The 24,053-nt window shown below is 60.9% G+C and overlaps 1 protein-coding gene across 1 annotated transcript; it reads right to left on the reverse strand.

Annotated features, from left to right (window-relative positions):
- Window positions 1-227: 227 nt before the first annotated feature.
- Window positions 228-1,160, reverse strand: LOC309584659 (olfactory receptor 14J1-like; the record flags this gene model as incomplete). Its single annotated transcript, XM_082300822.1, has 1 exon — window positions 228-1,160. One exon carries the CDS (start codon window positions 1,158-1,160, stop codon window positions 228-230), a length of 933 nt encoding a protein of 310 aa, XP_082156948.1.
- Window positions 1,161-24,053: the final 22,893 nt, after the last annotated feature.

Genomic DNA, 24,053 nt, shown 5'->3' on the forward strand with positions numbered 1-24,053 from the left:
CTTTCTTTTGTTCCAGCACACACATAGTGTAGTGCAGCTCCCCGCTTATACAGTCTCTGGGTCACACTGGAAAGGCAAATACCAAATTAAAAATGGAACAGACAAAGATTTTTGTGAGAACAAATTCACAGCAGCGTAACACCTGTGTCAGCAGCAACAAACACAGGACACAGAGTGGGCATTAATGAGTCACATCAGAGCAGCTCCAAGGTCAGGAGAATGAGAGTTTATTGCTGCTGAAAACAACCCGTGATCCTTTTCCTCAGGGCATCCCTGAGCTCCTGGTTCCTCAGGCTGTAGATGAGGGGGTTCAGGGCTGGAGGCACCACCGAGTACAGAACTGACAGGGCCACATCCAGGGATGGGGAGGAGATGGAGGGGGGCTTCAGGTGGGCAAACATAACAGTGCTGAGGAACAGAGAGAGCACGGCCAGGTGAGGGAGGCACGTGGAAAAGGCTTTGTGCCAGCCCTGCTCAGAGGGGATCCTCAGCACGGCCCTGAAGATCTGCACATAGGAGAAAACAATGAACACAAAACAGCCAAAGAGCAAACAGGCACTGACAGTGATGAGCCCAAGTTCCCTGAGGTGGGATTTGGAGCAGGAGAGCTTGAGGATGTGTGGGATTTCACAGAAGAACTGGCCCAGGGCATTGCCCTGGCCCAGGGGCAGGGAAAATGTATTGGCCGTGTGCAGGAGAGCGTAGAGAAAGGCACTGGCCCAGGCAGCTGCTGCCATGTGGGCACAAGCTCTGCTGCCCAGGAGGGTCCCGTAGTGCAGGGCTTTGCAGATGGACACGTAGCGCTCGTAGCACATGATGGTGAGGAGGAAATACTCTGCTAAGAGGAAGAACAGAAAGAAAAACACCTGAGCAGCACATGCTGAGTAGGAGATGTGCCTGGTGCCCCAGAGGGAATTGTGCATGGCCTTGGGGACAGCGGTGCAGATGGAGCCCAGGTCGGTGAGGGCCAGGCTGAGCAGGAAGAAGAACATGGGGCTGTGCAGGTGCTGGCCGCAGGCTCCGGCGCTGATGATGAGGCCGCTGCCCAGGAGGGCAGCCAGGGAGATGCCCAGGAAGAGGCAGAAGTGCAGGAGCTGCAGCTGCCGCGTGTCTGCCAATGCCAGCAGGAGGAAGGGGCTGATGGAGCTGCTGTTGCACATTGGCTGTGTCCGGCCATGGGCACCTGTTCATGAGGAATGAAACAATGAAGAGTTAGAGGAGATCTGTAACCACAACCAAAGCCATTTCCCATCCACCCTCCCCTGGAACACACACAGACACCCTTTCGGGTTTAAGAGTTCTGAGGTTTTTGTTTTTAATCTCTGCCCATATCTCTCCTGGTATTCTTGGATATCAGAAATCCTCAGCATTTCTGCTGCCCTCAGGGAGAACAGAGCAACTTTTGCAAGGCAAGATGATGAGTGGAGACTCAGGGGTGGTGCTCTGTCATTCTGACCTGCTCAGAGTTTCTCGGTTTCACTTTTCTCAAATGCAGAATGTTCACCCTCCCATGTTTCCCTTAAAGATCACCAGGTGCTGCTGGGAGCAGATGGATCCACCACAGACCCCCAAATGTCCGTCCCTCTCTCAAGGTCTCAGCACCACATTTGTAGCCGAGGACACCCCTGGCTCATTTCACCAACCCGACAGCATTTGCACACTTGTAGCATCTCTGCTTTTCTCCTCTCTCTGGGCCTTTCAGATAACACAAAGATGCTCCAGGACACGTTTGCATCCTGGAGGAAACTCCCAGCTTGGAAGGAAACCTCAGGGAGAGAGCCAAGAGTCCCGAGCTGGCACTGGACAAAGGGAGATTGAGCTGCTGCCCTGGCTGCACTGACAGCCCTGCCCACAGCCGGGCACTGGGGCCAGCGTCACCCTGAGCCAGCTGTGCCCCCTCCCAGAGCCCCCAGGGCCGGGCAGCTGCTCCCAGCCCTGTGCTCTGCAGAGGGAACTGGGCCCGGGGCTGCAGAGCTGCCCCACGGCTCTGCTGCAGCTCTGCCTGCCCAGGAGGGCCTTCACGCCTTGGACCCCCGGCCCTGAGGGCAGAGGCTTGGCTGGGGGGCACAGGAGGGAGGGGGCTTCTTCAGAGGGAGGGGCTGCACTGGAGGGGATCCTGTGGGGATCTCTAAACTCTCCCTGACACATTGCTGGCTTTGTTTTCTCTCCTTCCCTGATCTCCTCTCTGCTTCCTGGGGATTTTCCTCCTGGAGCTGTTTCCCTCTGCATGATCTCTCCCTGCCAGCACTCACAGACCCCAAATCTCTGTGCACTCTCCTTGGCCCTACAGAAACCTGCCTGTGTGCAGGGCACTGGCTGGGGCAGGTTCTGTTTGCAGCTGGGAGAAAGGACAGCTCAGACTGAGCCTGATGGGTCCAGCCAAGGTGATGCTGGTGCTGTCCATGGGCACAGGAGTGGCTGAAAGCACAGGAGGCATCTCCTGTGCACCTGCTGATCACTGAAAGGAACAGTTTGGATGTCCCAGGGACCTGACAAAATTCATAACACCTTTAATATTTATCCTCCCTCCCCACCATTCTCCAATGGCAGGAAACTGAAAACAAAGTCTCAGGAAATTTCCTCATTTCTATCAAAATCCTTGTATTGGAAATATTCTGGGAGTGATCAGAAACCCTCAGCCCGTCAGAGGCTCATGAGCATTTCACCTCCCCTGCACTCGAGATGCTCTGAGTTGTACTCACAGAATCCGTAGGCACGGGGATGCTGCAGCTTTAGGAGATCCCTCCAGGAGCTGCAGCTGCCGTGTCCTGCAGCCTGAGGCTTCCTGTGCCAGGGGCTGGGAGTGATTCTCCTGCAGTCACTTCCCAGCCCCTTCCCAGCCCCGGCTGAGTTTAAGCCCTGTGTCCCTCTGTGCTGTGCCCGGGCTGGCTGCAGGCAGTGCCCCAGCCCTGCTGGGCTGTGCCCAGGAGCTGCTCCTGGCCAGAGCTGTCTCTCTGCAGCGCTGCCGCTTGCCAGGAGCTGCCTCTGTGCCAGGAGCCCGGCCCAGCTCAGCAGCACACACACAGCACAAGGACTGGAATGACCCTCTCGGGCCTTGGTGCTGAGGCCCTGAACATCAGTCCCTGACAGGGACTGGCACAAACCTCCCAAGAATTCCAGCCAGAATTGAACTTCAAAGTTTCTGGAAGTTTTCATGGGTCCCAGTGAGGGACACGACTGAGAAAGTGTCCCCAGGCTGCAGTCAGAGCAGAGAACTGGAGGCAGGGATGACAGGGGGGACAAAGAGAAGCCAAGTCTTGGTGCCCTGGGGCACAGCAGCATCTGTGCCACCAAGGGCTGGGAGGAGACACCTTGTCCTGAGGCCCTGGGGCCTCCTGGCACAGCCCCAGCAAGGCTGGGCACTGTCAGCCCCTTGTCCTGCCCTCAGCATCCCCCCACATCCCAGTGGCCTCAGGGATCTGCTGGAAGGAGTCCCTGGGGAGCCTTGGTCAGGAATGGCCCTGGGGGCTCCTCAATGCTCCCAGGGACTGCAGGGTTTTCAAAGGACTTTGGCTTTGGCTTTTGCCTGGGAGTCTCTGAGAGCTTTGTGCAATCCTGGCCCCCAATTCTCTCCTCCAAGGAGTCCATGAGGAGCCTGTGGTGGGCATGGAGCTCAGTGGGACCCATTGATGCCTCGAGACTGTGGAAACCATGTTTTTACTAGAAAATGGACATAATGTGAACCAGCCATAAAACAGAGGAACCAGAGCACGTAAGACAGAAGGACTTGAGCACCTACACAGGGGAAGAGTCCATGGGGAGGTTGTGAGAAAGGAACAAGCAGCACTGGGGAGGATGTGAATGAGGATCAAGCAAAGGAAGAAAAGGATAAGAAAAGGCAAACTGAAGGACAGTTGTGACATACACGACAGACAATGTGACACACAGACGAGCCAATCACAAAGCATAAAGCAGCGTGTGAAAATAGCCCTGAACCCATAATAATTATGCACGATCGCGTGTAGGGAAAGCAAGAACTGTATATGAGGGACAGTAGGTCATCAATAAAATGGCTTCTGCCTGATTCACACTGAATCGTGTAGAGTCCATTGTTTGTCTCCGCAGCCACCAGAAGAAACAATTGGACAGAGCAGATGAAATTGTTTAGGGTGTAAAGGTCAAAAATCAGCTCTTCCCAATGAATTTCCAATGTTGATCTGAGTCCCGATGGATGTTCCTGCCCCTGCGTTCACCCAGGTGCCAATGGGGATCCAGGAGAACGTGGAGAGCACCAGCCAGGGCTCTTCCCAACACGGATCACAGGGAATGTGGGTCACCAGGGCTCTGCCAAATGTGGCTCCTCTGACAGGAGATGGAGTTGGAGCAGAGGACAAAGCTCTTGCCACAGTCGGGGCACTCGCAGGGCTTCCCTTAGCAGTGCCTCCGTTGGTGTTGGGTCAAGTGAGAGCTCGTGGAGAAGCTCTTCCCACACTGGGGACACTCGTAGGGCCTCTCCCCGGTGTGGATGCGCTGGTGCCTGACGAGGTGGGAGTTTTGCTTGAAGCCCTTCCTGCAGTCGGGGCAGCGGAAGGGCCTCTCATCCGTGTGAATCCGCTGGTGAAGGAGGAGATTGGAGCTGGTCTGAAACCCCTTCCCACACTCGGGACACTCGTAGGGCCTCTCCCTGGTGTGGATCCTCTGGTGGATACGTAGGTTGGAGATTGTGACAAAGGTCTTCCCACATTCCCCACACTCATAGGGCCTGTCCCCAGAGTGGATCCTCTGGTGCTCCATCAGGTGGGAGCTCCACCTGAAGCTCTTCCCACATTCCCCACACTTGTGGGGCTTCTCCCCATCGTGAAGCTGCTCATGAACCACCAGCTCTGACCTCTGGCTGCATCTCTGGCCGCCTTCCCGGCACAGGGTGGGTCTTTCCTCCTCAGAGCACCCTGGGCTGCGTTTGCAGCCCCTCCTCCTGCGGGATCTCTGGGGCTTTTCCTCCCCGTTGGATTCCTGCGCCGTGGAGCCGCTCAAAACGGCCTCTTCCACCAGGTTCTGCCAAGCGCATTTGTCCTCCCTGGGCTCCATGCTCAGCTCCTTGTCTGGGGAGGAAGGACAAGGAGAGGATGGGATTTGCCTCCGTGCCACAGGGAAGGGGAAGGAGATCCCCCCAGTCCGTCCCCGGCAGGACGGCGTCGGCAGTGGGGTTGTCCTGCAGCCGGGGGCGATGCTGGGCTGGGAGATGGAGCAGGAGAGAGGGGAAAGGGGCACTGACTTCCTCCTCACCTGCCTGGGGCTCCCGGGGCATCTTCCTCTTCCTCGCAGCCTCCTCCTCCATCCGGCCAAGGGTTGGGAATGGGAAATCCTGGTCTGGGGAGAAACAAGGGATGAGCACATTGAGTTTGAAGGTCCCTCTGCCCAAGTCCATCTCTAGAAGTCACTGGGCACTGTGTGTCCATAAAAATCTGCTCTGAAAAAGCCTCTCAGCAGTTCCCTGTCTCTGGTCTCTCCCCTTTGGTGTTTGGGGGTTCCCCCCTGTCCCAGCTGTTGGGGTCCCTCTTTTATTGGGGTCCCCCTCTCTACTTGGTCTCCACCCTCCCCAGGCTGCTGGGAGTCCAGGAATCCAAAAGTTCCCCGCTTTGGTCTTCCCACTTAGGGATGCTGGGGGTTATGGGATCCCCAGGTCCCTTCTCCCCTTATTCTCTGCTTCGGGGTGCAGGGGGTCCAAGGAGTCCCCCCTCCCCCTCTCCAGGCTGTTGAGGGTCCCGCGAATGGCGGCGCTCCCCCCTCTCTGGGCTCCCCACTTTGGGGCCCTGGGGGTCACAGGGGTTCGCTCCTCCAGACTGCCGGGGCTCCCCTGCTCCCGGTACTGCCCCTCTCTGCTCGTCCCACTCTGGGGCTCCCGAGGTTCCCCCTCCGGCTCTCCCAAGGGGTCCCGCAGCCCCCTGGCTCTGGGCCGGAGGTGGCCGTGCCTGACCCGGGCAGACCCAACCCCCACCACGGGGCGTACCCCACATCCCCCTGCCCACTGCCAGGGCTCTGATGGCACCGCCACCGGGACCCCCAGAAACACCTCCTGGGGACCCCCAATGTCCTCACAAGGGGCATTTTCTGCTCAGCTTTGGAGTTCTTCATTCTCCAAACATCCCCCCAAAAAACCCAACCCAGGGAACCCCCCCGGGATATCTGGGCCGAGCTCCCCCTCCCCGGGCACCTGCGGGATGCGGGGCGGGCGATGCTCCCGGCCCGAGCGGCTGCGGATCCAGAGAGCGCTGCCCGCACGTGGAGCCTCCTCCGCCTGCTCCGGCTCCTCCTTCTTCCCCCCGTGCCTCCTCTTCCTCCTCCTCTGTCCCGCCTCCTCCTCCTCCTGCCCTTCCTCCGTGCCTGCGGCCGCGGCCCGGGAGCTCTCGGGGCAGCGGGGCCGGGCCGGGCCACGATGGGAAAGGGCTGGGTCACCCCAGAGCGAGCTGGGGCAGCGGAGCTTTGGGGCAACAACGGCAAAGGGGTGCGAGCAGGGGGATCCGGGGAGGTGGGACAGCGGCAAAGGGCTTCCAGTGGGGTCCCCCAGTTAAGCCCAGCACCCCAAACCCCGTCCCAGCCTTCCCCGTGCCTTCCCCAGCCCCGGCTGAGTGCGGGGCTCAGCCCAGGAGGCGTCGCCGTTCGGGGCTCCCCCGAGTGCAGCAAACGGGAGAGTGCCCCCCGGGTGAATTTTTGGGGTTCGCTCTACCATCGGCGCTTTAAGATCCCTCGGTAAAGTCGGTGCCCACTGTAACTCCCGTTAAAAGGGCAACACCACTCCCGTTGATTCCGGCAGTGAAGCCCCGGCGGGGTTTGGGGGTCCCGGCAGGGTTTGGGGGTCCCAGGAGGGTTTGGGGGTCCTGGCAGGGTTTGGGGGTACTTGGGTGGTGCCGATGATGGCGATGGGGACCCCGTGCTGGGTGTGAACATTCGCGAGGGGCTCCTGGGGGGGTTTTGTGGGTCCCGGGGGTTTTTGGGGTCCCGGGGGTTTTTCGGGGTTCCCGAGGGGAGTTTTCAGGGGTCCCAAAGTGGGGGTTTGGGTGATCCCGGGGAGAATATTTGGAGGTCCCAAGGCTGTTTTGGGGTCCCTGCCGGTGATGGAGATGGGGACCCCGTGCCAGGTATAAACCTTCTCAAGGGGGTCCAGGGGTGTTGGGAGGTCCCGTGGAAATTTTGGTGTCCTGAGAGGGTTTTGGGGGGTCTGTATGGGGCTTTGCGGTCCTGGGGAGTTTTTGGAGGGTCCCGGGGATATTTTCGGGGTCCCAGGAGAGGTTGGGGTTCCCCGGGGGGATTGTTGGGGATTCCCGGGAGGTTTTGGGGTACCTGGGCGATGCCGGTGACAGAGCTGGGGACCCCGTGCCGGGTATGAACCTTCTCACTGCGCACGGGCAGCGTCAGCGTGTTCAGGGAGATCCTGGGGGGCCCGGGGGGTTCACCCCAAATCCCGGGGGACCCCAAATGCTGAGGGACCCCTGAACTCCCCTCACCGCTGGATCTGCTGCAGGCAGGGGGGCACCAGCACTCGGCCCCCACCCCCCACTCTGACGGGGGGGCTGCAGAAGAAATCTGGGGGGCACAGACGGGTGAATGGGAACACCTGGGACCATGGTGGGATCATAGTGGGATCATCCTGGGAGTGACTGGGATCATACCGAGTGTAACTGAAAGTGACTGGGATCGTACTGGGGGTGACTGGGAGCCCTTGGGCTCCCAGGACAGGCAGAGGGGGCAGAATCCCCTCCAGGAGCTGTTGTTGGCTCGAAGCTTTGGTGTTGGACATTCCCGCGGAGCCACCTGCAGTGGCCGGAGCCGGGGCGGTGCCCGGTGCCACCAAAGCCGCTCCGTCAGTGCCCTCCTGCCCCGGGCAGGGCAGAGAACACCGAAGGAAAGGCCCGAGCTCGGCTCGGGGCAGGGAGAGGGCACTCCCCTGGTGCTGCCACGGGCACCACAGACCCGGCCTGGGGAAAGGATTGTGATTTATGTCCCAGCGAGTCGCAGCAGGGATCCCTTCTCATTTCACTGCGGTCATTTGATTGGCCATAAATTCCAATCATTTCCCCATGGAATTCCCATGGCAATGGGCTGGGGGGAGATCCATCCATGGAATTCTCACCTGACTGGGATGAGAGTGAGATCTGCCCTTGGAAATTCCATGGGAATTCCTACATTCCCAAGTGCCCCATTCCTGAATCCCAAAGTCAGTAAATCAGCTCTTCCCAATGAATTTCTGATTTCAATCAGAGTCCCGATGGATGTTCCTGCCCCTGCATTCACCCAGGTGCCAATGGGGATCCAGGAGAACGTGGAGAGCACCAGCCAGGGCTCCTCCCAACCTGGATAACTGGAATGTGGGTCACCAGGGCTCTGCCAAACGTGGGTCCTCTGATGGGAGATGGAGTTGGAGCAGAGGACAAAGCTCTTCCTGCAGTCGGGGCACTCGCAGGGCTTCCCTTAGCGGTGCCTCCGTTGGTGTTTGGTCAAGTGAGAGCTGTCTGAGAAGCTCTTCCCACACTGGGGACACTCGTAGGGCCACTCCCCAGAGTGGATCCTCTGGTGCTCGATTAGGTCGGAGCTGTCTCTGAAGCTCTTCCCACATTCCCCACACTTGTGGGGCTTCTCCCTATCTGGAAGCTGCTCATGAACCACCAGCTCTGACCTCTGGCTGCATCTCCAGACGCCTTCCCGGCTCAGGGTGGGTCTTTCTACCTCAGAGCACCCTGGGCTGTGTTTGCCTCCGTGCCACAGGGAAGGGCAAGGAGATCCCCCCATTCCGTCCCCGGCAGGACGGCGTCGGCAGCGGGGTTGTCCTGCAGCCGCGGGCGATGCTGGGCTGGGAGATGGAGCAGGAGAGAGGGGAAAGGGGCACTGACTTCCTCCTCACCTGCCTGGGGCTCCCGGGGCATCTTCCTCACAGCCTCCTCCTCCATCTGGCCAAGGGTTGGGAATGGGAAATCCTGGTCTGGGGGGAAAACAAGGTGTGGGCACATTGGCTTGGATATTCCCTCTGCCCAAGTCCATCTCTGGAAGTGCCTGTGCATCTGGGGTCCATATAAACCTCTCCAACACCACGATTCAGCCTCGAAAAAGCTTGCAGGAGTTCCCTGTCTGTGGTCTCTCCCCTTTGGTGTTCGGGGGTTCCCTCCTGTCCCAGCTGCTGGGGGTCACGCTTGTATTGGGGGTCCCCCTCTCTACTTGGTCCCCGCTCTCCCCAGGCTGCTGGGAGTCCAGGAATCCAAAAGCTCCCCGCTTTGGTCTCCCCACTTAGGGATGCTGGGGGTTGTGGGGTCCCTAGGTCCCTTCTCCCCTTATTCTCTGCTTCGGGGTGCAGGGGGTCCAAGGAGTCCCCCCTCCCCCTCTCCAGGCTGTTGGGGGTCCCACGAATGGCGGCGCTCCCCCCTCTCTGGGCTCCCCACTTTGGGGCCCTGGGGGTCACAGGGGTCTCCTCCTCCAGACTGCCTCTGCCGGCAGCCGCCACTGGGACCCCCAATGTCCTCACAAGGGGCATTTTCTGCTCACCTTTGGAGTTCCTCATTCTCCAAACATCCCCCCAAAAAACCCAACCCAGGGACCCCCCCGGGATATCTGGGCCAAGCTCCCCCTCCCCGGACACCTGCGGGATGGGGGGCGATGATCCCACGGGTGGAGGGGGCTGCAAATTCAGGGAGCACTCGACCTCGTGGATCCTTCTCCTTTTCTTCATCCTCCTTTGTCTCTCCTCTTCCTCCTGCTCCTCCTCTCCCATCCCTCCTCCTCCCTAATCCCACCTCCTTCTCCTGCTTCCATCCCTTCTTGCTCTCCTTCTTCATCCTCCCTCCTCTCCCATCCCTCCTCCTCCTCCCCCAGCACCAGCCACACCCTGGGTCCCCCGTTCCCGAGCCCCTGGCAGCCCGCGGGAGCAGCGGGGATGGAGCCGGGACAGGTCGGGATGGGCAGCGCGGGGCTCTCGGCTGCTCCCACCCGCTGGGGGCAGGGGAACCCGGCCCGGGGAAAAGAAGAGGGAAACTGGGAAAACTGGGGGCTGCACATCCAAACTGGGCTCTTCTGGGGGCCCTGGGTGGGGACTTGCAGCCCTTGGGGCTCCTCTGGGGAGCCTGGAGAGCCGGGAGGGGGGAACGCAGAAAGGGCTGGGGGATCCCAGGAATGGCACCACTGGCAGTGACTGGTTTGTACTGGGATCATACTGGGATCATACTGGGAGTGAGTAGGAGCCTGCAGGGGGCAATTGAGACCATGTTGGGGGCAAATGGGATACACTGGGAGTGACTGGGATCATGCTAGGAGCAACTGGGAAGAACTGGGAGTGACTGGGTGCATGCTGGGCATGACTGGAAGCAACTGGGCTTATACTGCAATGAACTGGGATAACTGGGATCATGCTGGAGGTGGCTGGGATCATACTGGCAGTGAGTGTGACTATGCTGAGACTGACTGGGAGTGGTTGTGATCAAATGGGATCATGCTGGAAGGAACTGGGAGTGACTGGGAATATGCTGGAGGGAACTGGGGTACACTGGGAGAGACTGGGAGTGACTGGAACAAAAGTGAGGGTCAAAGAGAGCAACTGGAACCATGTGAGGCACAACTGGTTCATACTGGCAGCGACTGGGAGCACACTGGGGTCACATTTGGATCATACTGGGAGCGACTCGACTAATACTGGGAGTATCTGAGAGTGACTGGGAACACACCATGCATATCATCCCCCCTACTGGGGGTGACTGGGAGCAACTGGGAGCATGCTTGGAGCAAATGGCATCATACTGGGACTGACTGGGTTGATCTAGGAAGCAACTGGAACCATGCTGGAGGCAACTGGGACCATACTGGGAGTGATTGGAAGCAATTGGGATGATAATGGGACCATACTGGCAGTGCTGGCATGTGACTGGGATGATACTGGAGGTGACTGGGATCATATTGGTGTTGAAAGGGAGCAACTGGGATCACACCTTGGCCTACTGGGAGCAACTGAGAGAAACTGGGATGATGCTGCAAGCAACTGGGAATAACTGGGAATGACTGGATGCATGCTGCAGGCAACTGGGATATTCTGGGCATGACTGGGATCATACTGGGATAACTAACACCTCACTGGAGCCGCCAGGAGTGTCGGGGAATGACTACGGACATGCTGAGGGTAACTGGGATATACTGGGATTGACTGGGAGTGGCTGTGAGCAACTGGAATCGTGCTAAAAGCAACTGGGAGGAGGTGGGAGTGACTGGGAGCATGCTGGGGGTGACAGGGTGCATGCTGATGGGAACTGAGATGTACTGGGAGTGTCTGTAACCGTACTGGGCTGGCTGGGAACACACTGGGAGCGACTGGTATTGACTGGGATTTACAGAGCCTTCCCTGGGACAGCTGGAAGTGATCCCCCCGTTCCCCCGCCCTCCCTCGGGCACTGCCGCATCTCCCAGCCTGCGCCGCCGGGATCTGCCCGGAGCAGCGCGATGGCTCCAGCGCTGGGGCTGGGGGCTCCTGGGGCGGCGAGGGGGGACTGGGACCCCAGCACCCCCGGGACCCCCCTGAACCCCTCATCCTGCACAGGGACCCCCCTGAATCCCCTACTGCCGGACATCAGGACCCCCCTGCTCCCCTTTTCCCGGCCATCCCATGTCTCCCAGCCCCCAGACCTCCCGTGTGCTTGACCCTGGGACGCCCTGGAACGCCTCGGACCCCCATTCCTGCCTTTCCCAGCCCCCAGCCCCACCTTTCTGCAAAACCAGAGACCCCCTGAACTCCCCCTTCCCGGGTGCCCCCACCCTGTTACCCCCCTTCCCTGGGCACAGGGAGCCCCTGGAACTCCCTTCTGCCTCTCCATGTCCCTGGCCCCCATTTCCCGGCCCTGAGACGCCCCTGGACCCCCATTCCTGAGAACCGAGATGCCCTTTTACCCCTTTGCCCGGCACTGACACCCCCCTGCACCCCCTTATCCGGCACCAACCCAGCCTTTTCCTGGCCACCCCCTCTCCCAGACCCACCCTTTTCCTTTACCCTGGGACCCCTGGGCCCCCATTCCTGCATTTCCCAGCCTCCCAGCACCTCCTTTCCTCACACTGAGGGCCCCTGGCACCCCCTTTCCTGGGCACAGGATTCCCTGGACACCCCATCCCACCTCTCCCAGTCCCTGCACCCCCTTTCCTTGACTCTGAGCCCCTGAACCTCCTTCCCAGCTCTTCAAGCGCCCCCTTTCCTTGACCTGCAGACCCCCTGGATCCCCAAACTCCCACCCCCCAGATCTCTGTGTCCCCCCAGTTCTCCACTCCCTGCAGTACCTGGAAGTGGCGCTGTCAGGGCCCGGCCCGGGGGTCCCCCAGTCCCTGATCACGGGGACGTGGACGGGACCCCCTCCGAGCGCTGCCACAGCGAGCGGGGCCGGATGGAGCCACAGGCACGGGGATGGGAGCGGGAGCCGAGCCGGGATCTTGGGATAGCCAGACCCGGGATATTGGGATGGCCAGACCCGGAATATTGGGATGGCCAGACCTGGGATATTGGGATAGCCAGACCCAGGATACTGGGATAGCCAGACCCGGGACACTGGGATGGCCAGACCTGGGATACTGGGATAGCCAGACCCGGGATATTGGAATGGCCAGACCCGGGACATTGGGATAGCCAGACCCGGGATATTGGGATAGCCAGACCCGGGATATTGGGATAGCCAGACCCAGGATACTGGGATGGCCAGACCCGGGATATTGGGATAGCCAGACTCGGGATATTGGGATGGCCAGACCCGGCTCAAGGAGAGGAACCGGCACGCGGCCGACAGTGACCTGGAGACGGGGCCGGTACAACCAGAGCGGGGGGAGTGGGGGGAGCCGGGGGCTGGGCTGGGATCTGTGGGAATGGGATCTGTGGGAGTGGGATGGGATCTGCGTGCCTGGCATAGGAATGCAGGGAGCTGCAAGGGGCTCCGTGGGGCTGGGACACGACTCCATGGGTCCGTTCTCTCCTCGTTCCCAGGTCTCCCCACGGTGCAGGTGGTTTCCAGCTGCGACCTCCTGTCCAACGGAGCGTCCATGGATCCCACCGGCACGGCTACGACGGGTGGGATTTCATCTCCTTCCAGCTGGCATCCGGGAGCTTTGCGGTGTCCGACGGTGCCACCCGGATCCCCCAGAGGTGCTGGGAATCCAAAGGGATCCTGGCAGAGCAGATGAAGCATTACCTGGGACACACCTGTGTGGAAGAGCTCCCAGAATACATCGGATGTGGTCAGGAGGCTCTGGAGCACAAAGGTGGGTGTGGGAGGGGGAGGGGAATTCCTATGGGAATGTGGGATTCAGGAATGGGGCACTTGGGAATGCAGGAATTCCCATGGAATTTCCATGGGCAGATCTCACTCTCATCCCAGTCAGGTGAGAATTCCATGGATGGATCTCCCCCCAGCCCATTGCCATGGGAATTCCATGGGGAAATGATTGGAATTCATGGCCAATCAAATAACAGCGGTGAAATGAGAAGGGATCCCTGCTGCGACTCACTGGGACATAAATCCCAATTCTTTCCCCAGGCCGGGTCTGTGGTGCCCGTGGCAGCGCCAGGGGAGTGCCCTCTCCCTGCCCCGAGCCGAGCTCGGGCCTTTCCTTCGGTGTTCTCTGCCCTGCCCGGGGCAGGAGGGCACTGACGGAGCGGCTTTGGTGGCACCGGGCACCGCCCGGGCTCCGGCCACTGCAGGTGGCTCCGCAGGAATGTCCAACACCAAAGCTTCGAGCCAACAACAGCTCCTGGAGGGGATTCTGCCCCCTCTGCCTGTCCTGGGAGCCCAAGGGCAACGCCCCGGGCACAACAGCCCAGAGTGCTGGAGCACAGTGTCCCTGCGCCAGGCCGTGTTCCCTGGCTGTCCCCTGTCCCTCGGCTGTCCCCTGTCCCTCGGCTCTCTGGGGCCGGGGGTGGCAGCAGCCCTGGGGGAGAACAACCCTGAGCCCCGGCTGGGCCAGTTCCCCCAGTTCCACCCAGGGTGGGGCCCAGGTCACTCCCAGCATGGGCCCTGGGGCTCCCAGTCACCCCCAGTATGATCCCAGTCACTTTCAGTTACACTCGGTATGATCCCAGTCACTCCCAGGATGATCCCACTATGATCCCACCATGGTCCCAGGTGTTCCCATTCACCCGTCTGTGCCCCCCAGATTTCTTCTGCAGCCCCCCCGTCAGAGTGGGGGGTGGGGGCCGAGTGCTGGTGCCCCCCTGCCTGCAGCAGATCCAGCGGTGAGGGGAGTTCAGGGGTCCCTCAGCATTTGGGGTCCCCCGGGATTTGGGGTGAACCCCCCGGGCTCCCCAGCATCTCCCTGAACACGCTGACGCTGCCCGTGCGCAGCGAGAAGGTTCATACCCGGCACGGGGTCCCCAGCTCTGTCACTGGCATTGCCCAGGTACCCCAAAACCTCCCGGGAATCCCCAACACCACCCCGGGGAACCCCAACTTCTCCTGGGACCCCGAAAATATCCCCGGGACCCTCCAAAAACTCCCCAGGACCGCAAAGCCCCATACAGACCCCCCAAAACCCTCTCAGGACACCAAAATTCCCACGGGACCTCCCAACACCCCCCAGACCCCCTTGAGAAGGTTTATACCTGGCACGGGGTCCCCATCTCCATCACCGGCAGGGAACCCAAAACAGCCTTGGGACACCCAAATATTCCCCCCGGGTTCACCCAAACCCCCACTTTGAGACCCCTGAAAACTCCCCTCGGGAACCCCAAAAAACCCCCGGGACGCCAAAAACCCCCGGGACCCACAAAACCCCCCCAGGAGCCCTTCGCGAATGTTCACACCCAGCACGGGGTCCCCATCGCCATCATCGGCACCACCCAAGTACCCCCAAACCCTGCCGGGACCCCCAAACCCTGCCGGGACCCACAAACCCTGCCGGGACCCCCAAACCCTCCCGGGACCCAAAAACCCCCCCCCGGGGCTCCGCTGCTGGAATCAACGGGAGTGGTGTTGCCCTTTTAACGGGAGTTACAGTGGGCACCGACTTTACCGGGGCATCTTAAAGCGCCGATGGTAGAGCGAACCCCAAAAATTCACCCGGGGGGCACTCTCCCGTTTGCTGCACTCGGGGGAGCCCCGAACGGCGACGCCTCCTGGGCTGAGCCCCGCACTCAGCCGGGGCTGGGGAGGGCACGGGGAGGGCTGGGACGGGCTTTGGGGGTGCTGGGCTTAACTGGGGGACCCCACTGGAAGCCCTTTGCCGCTGTCCCACCTCCCCGGATCCCCCCTCTCGCACCCCTTTGCCGTTGTTGCCCCAAAGCTCCGCTGCCCCAGCTCGCTCTGGGGTGACCCAGCCCTTTCCCATCGTGGCCCAGCCCGGCCCCGCTGCCCCGAGAGCTCCCGGGCCGCGGCCGCAGGCACGGAGGAAGGGCAGGAGGAGGAGGAGGCGGGACAGAGGAGGAGGAAGAGGAGGCACGGGGGGAAGAAGGAGGAGCCGGAGCAGGCGGAGGAGGCTCCACGTGCGGGCAGCGCTCTCTGGATCCGCAGCCGCTCGGGCCGGGAGCATCGCCCGCCCCTCATCCCGCAGGTGCCCGGGAAGGGGGAGCTCGGCCCAAACATGCCGGGCGGTGTTTTTGGAGGGGGGAGGGATATTTGGAGCTCGCAGGGAATCGATTTGGGGCTCGCTGTTTCGTGCTGTCTGTCGGGGCGGGCGGCGCGATGTTTGGAGCTTGCGGGACTCCAAAGGCGAGCCGCAGATGCCCCTGGGGCGGATATCGGGGGGTCCCGGGAGGTGTTTTTGGGGGTGGCGGTGGCGGCAGAGCCCCGGCGGGGGCGGGGGGATGCGGGTCCCCCCGCGGTGGGGGTTGGGCTTCCCGGGCCGGGCCCTCCGAGCTCTGCCGGGGCCCCGTGGGGACGGCGCGGGGCCGGCGGGGGCGGGGGGACACCGGTTTTGGGGAGCCCCGGGAGAGCCGCGGCTTCCCTAAGCGGGACCCCGGAGAAAGGAGAGCCCCAGGAGGCCAAAGCGGGGAGCCCGAGAGGGGGGACCCCTGGGATTGGCGGGACCCCGGCGGGGGGGTCTGGGGGCTGCAGGGGCGGCACGGCCGGGAAAGGGGCTCGGGGGTCCCGGGGCCGGGAAATGGCTGCTCCAGTATGAGCCCAGTTCCCTCCCCGAGTGGTTCCAGTTTCCTCATCAGTCCCAGTATGAGCCCAGTCACTTCCAGTCATTCCCCATTAGGATGCAATTTGCCCCCAGCACAGTCTCAGTTGCTCCCAGTTCTTTCCACTTTTGCCCAGTGTGTTCCCAGTTCTTGCAGTTGCCCCAGGATAGTCCCAGTCACTCCCAGTATGATACCCGTCTCTCCCAGCAGGGCCCCAGTCACTCACAATTGCCCCCAGTTTCCCCCAGCATGGTCCCAGTTCTCCCCGGCACATTCCCAGTCACACCCAGTGTGGTCCCAGTCACCACCCACATGGTCTCAGACACTCCCAGTATATCCCAGTTGCCCTGACCATTCTCGTGGTCATTCCCAGGCACTCCCAGTTAGCTCAGCATGGATCAGTTGCCCCCAGATTTATCCCAGTCACTGCCAGTACATCCCAGTTGTCACCAGCATGCATCCTATCATTCCCAGTTCCTCCCAGTGCATCCCCAGTAGGCTCTCAGCATGGGCCTGCTCGCTCCCAGTAACCCCCATTGATACCCACGCTAATCCCAGGATGATCCCAGTCACTCCCAGTATGATGCCAGTGGCCCCCAGTGTGGTCCCAGTTGCTCCCTGTCAATGCCAGCATGAGCCCAATAGCCTCCAGTATGATCCCTGTGACTCCCTGTCTCTCCCAGTATATCCCAGTCACCCCCAGCATGCTCCCAGTCACTCCCACTTCTTCCCAGCTGCTTTCAGCACGATTCCAGTTGTTCACAGCCACTCCCAGTCAATCCCAGTATGATTCCAGTCACCCTCAGTGTGATCCCAGTCTCACCCAGCATGGACCCACTGTGATTCCAGTATGATCCCAGTTGCCCCCAGCATAGTTCCAGTTGTTCCCAGTTCCTCCCAGTATGATCCCAGTTGCCCCTAGAATAGTCCCAGTCACGCCCAGTTGCCCCCAGCATAGATCCAGTTGCTCCCAGGTGCCCCCAGCATGGTCTCATTTCCCCCCAGCATGATCCCAGCTGTTGCCAGTGTGGTTCCAGTCACCCCCAGTATGGTTACAGACACTCCCAGTATATCCCAGTTGCCCTCAGCATGCTTGTAGTCATTCCCAGGCACTCCCAGTTGCCCCAGTAAGGTTCCAGTTACCGCAGAATGATCCCAGTCTTTCCCAGTTACTTCCAGGGTCTTCCAGCATGATCCCAGTTTCTGTCAGTTTCCCAAAGTGTGGTCCCAGTTGCTCCCAGTATGATGCCAGTTTTGGCCTCAGTTGTGGTCTCAGTCCCCTCAGCATGGTTCCAGTACCTTCCAGTTGATCCCAGTTGCTCCCAATGTGTCCACATTTTCCTCCCAGCATGGGCCCAGCAGCTCCCAGTAACCCCCAGTCAGGTTCCATTCACACCTGCTGTAATCCCAGTGGCTCCCAGCATGATCCCAGTAGGACCCGTAGTCACTGCCAGTATGGTTCCAGTCACTTCCAGTATGGTCCCAGTGTCCCCAAATGTGATCCCAGCTGCTCCCTCTCAATGCCAGTATGATCCCAGTTGCACCCAATCACCCCCAGCATGGTTACAATCACCCCCAGTATGCCCCCAGTCAGTTTCAGGTACTCCCAGTATTATTCCAGTCATGCCCAGAGTGCCTTCCTGTCACTCCCAGTGTGGGCCCAGTTGCTCCCAGTATGAATCCAGTCACTCCGTTCCTCCAAACACGATCCCATTTGCTCCCAGCATGGTCTCTGTTGCTCCCAGTCACCTCCAGTATGGTTCCAGTCATGTCCAGCACCTTTCCAGTTCCTCCCAGTCTGATTCCAGTATGATCACAGTCCCTCTCAGATACTCCCAGTATGAGCCCAGTCAGTTCCAGTAGGATCCCAGTATGACCCCAGCATGGGCACAGCTGCTCCCATTATCTTCCAGTGTGGTTCCAGTTGAACCCAGTTGCCCCCAGTTCAGACCCAGTCACTCCCCACATGAGGTTGAGCGCTCCCTGAATTCACAGCCCCCACCCGTGGGATCATCGCCCCCCATCCCGCAGGTGCCCGGGGAGGGGGAGCTCGGCCCAGATATCCTGGGGGGTTCCCTGGGTTGGGTTTTTTTGGGGGGATGTTTGGAGAATGAAGAACTCCAAAGCTGAGCAGAAAATGCCCCTTGTGAGGACATTGGGGGTCCCCAGGAGGTGTTTCTGGGGGTCCCGGTGGCGGTGCCAGCAGAGCCCTGGCAGCGGGCAGGGGGATGTGGGGTACGCCCCGTGGTGGGGGTTGGGTCTGCCCGGGTCAGGCACGGCCACCTCCAGCCCAGAGCCAGGGGGCTGCGGGACCCCTTGGGAGAGCCGGAGGGGGAACCTCGGGAGCCCCAGAGTGGGACGAGCAGAGAGGGGCAGTACCGGGAGCAGGGGAGCCCCGGCAGTCTGGAGGAGCGAACCCCTGTGACCCCCAGGGCCCCAAAGTGGGGAGCCCAGAGAGGGGGGAGCGCCGCCATTCGCGGGACCCTCAACAGCCTGGAGAGGGGCAGGGGGGACTCCTTGGACCCCCTGCACCCCGAAGCAGAGAATAAGGGGAGAAGGGACCTGGGGACCCCATAACCCCCAGCATCCCTAAGTGGGGAGACCAAAGCGGGGAGCTTTTGGATTCCTGGGACTCCCAGCAGCCTGGGGAGGGTGGAGACCAAGTAGAGAGGGGGACCCCAATAAAAGAGGGACCCCAGCAGCTGGGACAGGGGGGAACCCCCAAACACCAAAGGGGAGAGACCAGAGACAGGGAACTCCTGAGAGGCTTTTTCAGAGCAGATTTTTATGGACACACAGTGCCCAGTGACTTCTAGAGATGGACTAGGGCAGAGGGACCTTCAAACTCAATGTGCTCATCCCTTGTTTTCTCCAAACCAGGATTTCCCATTCCCAGCCCTTGGCCAGATGAAGGAGGAGGCTGCGAGGAAGAGGAAGATGCCCCGGGAGCCCCAGGCAGGTGAGGAGGAAGTCAGTGCCCCTTTCCCCTCTCTCCTGCTCCATCTCCCAGCCCAGCATCGCCCCCGGCTGCAGGACAACCCCGCTGCCGACGCCGTCCTGCCGGGGACGGACTGGGGGGATCTCCTTCCCCTTCCCTGTGGCACGGAGGCAAATCCCATCCTCTCCTCGTCCTTCCTCCCCAGACAAGGAGCTGAGCACGGAGCCCATGGAGGACAAATGCGCGTGGCAGAACCTGGTGGAAGAGGCCGTTTTGAGCGGCTCCACGGCGCAGGAATCCAACGGGGAGGAAAAGCCCCAGAGATCCCGCAGGAGGAGGGGCTGCAAACGCAGCCCAGGGTGCTCTGAGGAGGAACGACCCACCCTGTGCGGGGAAGGCGGCCGGAGATGCAGCCAGAGGTCAGAGCTGGTGGTTCATGAGCAGCTTCACAATGGGGAGAAGCCCCACAAGTGTGGGGAATGTGGGAAGAGCTTCAGGTGGAGCTCCCACCTGATCATCCACCAGAGGGTCCACACTGGGGAGAGGCCCTACGAGTGTGGGGAATGTGGGAAGAGCTTCAGCCAGGGCTCCAACCTGATCCGCCACCGGCGCATCCACACCGGGGAGAGGCCCTACGAGTGTCCCCAGTGTGGGAAGAGGTTTCAGACCAGCTCCAATCTCCTCCTGCACCAGTGGATTCACACAGATGAGAGGCCCTTCCGCTGCCCCGAATGCAGGAAGGGCTTCAGGTACAATTCCCACCTCATCACCCACCAGCGCATCCACACCGGGGAGAGGCCCTACGAGTGTCCCGAGTGTGGGAAGAGGTTTCAGACCAGTTCCAGTCTCCTCCTGCACCAGCAGATTCACACAGATGAGAGGCCCTTCCGCTGCCCCGAGTGCAGGGAGGGCTTCAAGCGAAACTCCCACCTCGTCACCCACCGGCGCATCCACACCGGGGAGAGGCCCTACGAGTGTCCCCAGTGTGGGAAGAGCTTCTCAGACAGCTCTCACTTGACCCAACACCAACGGATGCACCGCTAAGGGAAGCCCTGCGAGTGCCCTGATTGCAGGAAGAGCTTTGTCCTCTGCTCCAACTTCATCCCCCATCAGAGGAGCCACATTGGGAAGAGCCCTGGTGACCCACATTCCCTGTGATCCGTGTTGGGAAGAGCCCTGGCTGGTGCTCTCCACGTTCTCCTGGATCCCCGTAGGCACCTGGGTGAATGCAGGGGCAGGAACATCCATCGGGAGTCAGATCAACATTGGAGATCCATTGGGAAGAGCTGATTTTTTACCTTTACACCCTAAAATTTTCATCTGCTCTGTCCAATTGTTTCTTCTGCTGGTATCAAGCCATCCTGGATGATCTTGGAGATCTTCTGCAGCCTAAGTAACTTCTGTGTTAATCCTACTGAAACAACCAAAATTGGAGTAAAAATAAAGAAATTAAACAAAGAGATCTAAAGCGGCACCATTTTACCGGAATTTGGGGGTGAATTTGGGGTTCAGGGAAATACTCGGGAGGATCTGAGTGTTGTGGAGACGCGAAGCCAGGCAGATTGGGGCCACAGTCTTGTAGTTGTGCTGGCAGAACATGTCCACCTGAGCCGGTCTGTTCTCCAGGAATTCCAGTTGTCTGTCCCTGTCCCTGCCCTGGGTCTTCCCCTTTGGGGTGTGACCTCCCAAGTGCTCAAATCGCTGCTGAAGTGCCTGAGCTGCTCTGGGCTGTGGATGTTCCTGTGCCCCAGCCTGTCCTGGTCAGTGCCATGGGGGCTGGGAGAGGGTCTGGGGGCTCCTTGGGGGACTGGGCTGGGCTTTTGTGTCTCTTGAGGGCATTGGTGGTGCTTGGAGGGGCCTTTTGGGGTGGTCTCTGAGAGAGTTTTGGTGATCTTGGCAGGGCTGTGTGGCTTGGAAAGAATTTTGTGGTTCTTGGGGTCATTTATGATGCAGGGAGTGGTTGGGGGAGGATTCCTGGCCAGGAGCTGTGGGGTGGTTTGAGGGGTCTGGGAGTGGCTGTGGGGCTGGGAAGGGGTTTTAGGGCAGATGTGACCTCTCCCCCAGACCCCAAAGCTGCCACCAGACCCCACCCCCAAGATGCTGCTGGGGGTCGGGGGCTCCATGTTGGGGTTCATCCTCCTGGCACTGCAGGAGAAGGTGAGGGGGGGTCCCCAGGGGCCGTGTGTGTCCCCCAGAGCGTGTGTGACCCCCCCATGCCGGTGTCACCCCCTTTTCCCTGCCCACAGGGCTCCTGAGCCAGCCCCTGCTGCCCCGGGAGGGAATTTGGGGAGGGGGCAGAGGGGGTGCGCAGCCCCCGCCGGGGGATGACCCCGGCCCAGCGCCCTTCGTTCAGCACCGAGCTGGGCTTGGGGCCGCAGGAGGAAGAGGCCGATGGGAAGCAGATCCTGCAGGGGGGACAGGGCTTGGGCTCAGGGCAAGGTCCTGCCCTGCACACCTGGCTCAGGTGTGAGCCTGCCCCGGGAAGGGAGCGGGACATTGCCATCCCCACGGATCAGGGCTGGGAGCAGCGCTGGGAGCACGGACATGGAAATCCTGGGAGCCACTGGGACCGCCCTGGGGGGTGAATGATCCCCCCCAGCACCTTTCCAGGCTGCCCTGCGAGCTGAGAAATGCTCGCTGGGCCTCAGCCTTGGCCAAGAGCCCCCGGGCTCAGCTGCTCTGAGCTCAGGCGCTGCCGGCTCCCGCAGCCCGCCCAGGGCCGCCCTGCCCGTGCCGGGGCTGTGCTGGAATTCTCTGCTGCTGCTGGGCCACTCGGGGGGGCTGGCCCAGCAGGAAAGGTGACCCTGAGCCAGGAGCTTACTTGGCCGCAGCAAAGCCTCGGCACGGAAAGACCTTCACAGCGCTGGGCCCTGGGCCGGGAGGGATTGTGCCACCAGAGCTGTCCCTCCATTTCTTCTGCCAGGCAGCTTTAGCACAGGAAAAGTGGAGAAGCCAGAGCTGCCTCTCAGCTTTCCGCAGTCCTGCAGAGGAATCCTGTGTGGGAAGCAGCCTGGGAACAGGGTTGAGGTGCCAGGGCAGTGGAATTCAGGGCCCTTTCCTCCCCCGTGGGCCCAGGCTCTGGCCCTTGCCCTTTGCAATGGCCCTGCAGCTGCCAGAGGGGCCTTTTTGGCTCAGCTGAGAGCAGTCCTGCTGCAAGGCTGTCCTCGAGCTGCTTGGGCTGCACATGTGCCCAGGGAATGCTCATTGCTTGCAGTCTCAGGTGCTGTGGGTGTGCAGGTGTAACTACTGCAGGAGGGAACAGCTCTGCTGGGGGCAGTTCTCTTTTTCTTGGTGGTTTTTCTGTTGAAGGAACGTTCCCTGCCAGCTGTGGGCAGAGCTCTGTAGCTGTATGTGCCACTTGTGTGTGGCACTGTGGCTCAGGAGGTGGCCAAGGGGAGCTTGGCCGAGGTGTGGGCAGAGGAATGGCCATCAGGCCAGGCTGGGGGGTCAGCGGCCGGTCAGTTGCGTTGCGTGGCCGCGGCTCTGGAGGCTTGTGTGGGAGCGTGTGCAGGGCTGGAAGGCTGGGGCTGCCGCCGCTGTGTCCCAGAGCCGGGAAGGCCGGGGCTGGCCCGGCCCTGGCCCGGCCCCGCCAGCTCTGGCAGCTGCCGGCGGGGACACAAAGGGCAGCTCCGAGCTGCGGCCGCTGCGCTGCGGCCGCACAAAGGCAGCGCCCGCAGAGCTCCAGGGCAAGGTCCTGGCCCTGGCTCGGGGCTGGGCCGGGGCCAGCGGCAGAAAATCAACTTGCAGCTTGGGCCCCGCAGCAGGGAGGAGCAGCAATTGCTGGCTGAGAGAGACTCTTGCCAAGGGCCTGCGGGGCCGGGCCCCAGGGAACGGCTTCCCGCTGCCCGAGGGCAGGCTGAGATGGGATGTGGGGCAGCAATGGTTCCCTGGCAGGGCGCTCAGGGCCTGGCCCAGGCTGGCCCCAGAAGCTGCGGCTGCCCCCGCCCCCGCATCCCTGCAAGTGTCCCAGGCCGGCTCGGCCATTGGGGCTTCCTGCCCAGGAGGGCTGGGCTGGGCTGCGCTGGGGCTGCTGAGGGCGGGATGGGCTCTGCCTGAGACAGCTGAAGGCTGCGCATGATGAGGCCGGGGGGACCCCGTTCCTCAGTGGGTTCTGGGGTGTCCCACATTCCTGAAGGCATTTCAGGGCATGTCCCTTTCCTGAGGCAGTTTTGGGTTCCCCCCAGTGCTTTGGGAGGGGTTGTGAGAGGGGGGCTCTGGTACTTGGAAGGGGGACCTATTGTCAGGGATGTGGGGAGCCCATTTTGGGAAGGATGCTGCTGTTTCTGGCAATGTTGAGAGGTTCTGAATGGCCCGTGGGGCCCTGGCTCTCATTTTGTGACTTGAGGTGAGCCCATGGGCACAGCAAGGCCTGAGGAGAGGTTCCAAGCTCCCATTTGGGATGGAGGGATTGAGCGGGTGCCTCCAATCAACTCAATGCCAGCCCCAATGTGTCGATGGCAGCCCCAAATGGCTCGATCCGTCAGCCCCAAGGCCCGGCTGTGGGGAGTCAGGAAGCACAGAAGGGGAATTGGTGTCCAGGAGGGGTGGGATGGGATGGGATGGGATGGGATGGGGATGGAATGGGATGGGGATGGAATGGGATGGGTGGGGGTGGCACTGTTGGGGTGGGATGAAGTTTGGGAGGAATGGGGTGGTTTTGGCACTTGCAGTGGGGCATTTCAGGGAGGGAAAGCAGGAGCTGCTTTTGGGGAGGCTCCTGCTGCTTTTTGACAATTTTGGGGCCTCTAAATGGCTTCTGGAAGGTTGCAGTGAATTTAGGGAAGGGGCCATAACCCCCCCCCCCCAATTTGGGGGAATGAGGTAAAGTCCCCACATTTTGGGAGGGTGAGGGGACCCCTACTGGGAGGGGATCCTGCTGCTTTGCACCTCTTTAATGTGGTGAGAAGCGGCTTGTGAGGGAAGGAATTCGGAAGGAATTAGGAAGGAATTCGGAAGGAATTAGGAAGGAATTCGGAAGGAAGGTAGGAAGGAAGGAAGGAAGGAAGGAAGGAAGGAAGGAAGGAAGGAAGGAAGGAAGGAAGGAAGGAATTAGGA

Source organism: Coloeus monedula, assembly GCF_965178545.1.
Source record: "Coloeus monedula genome assembly, chromosome: W".
Lineage (NCBI taxonomy): Eukaryota > Metazoa > Chordata > Aves > Passeriformes > Corvidae > Coloeus > Coloeus monedula.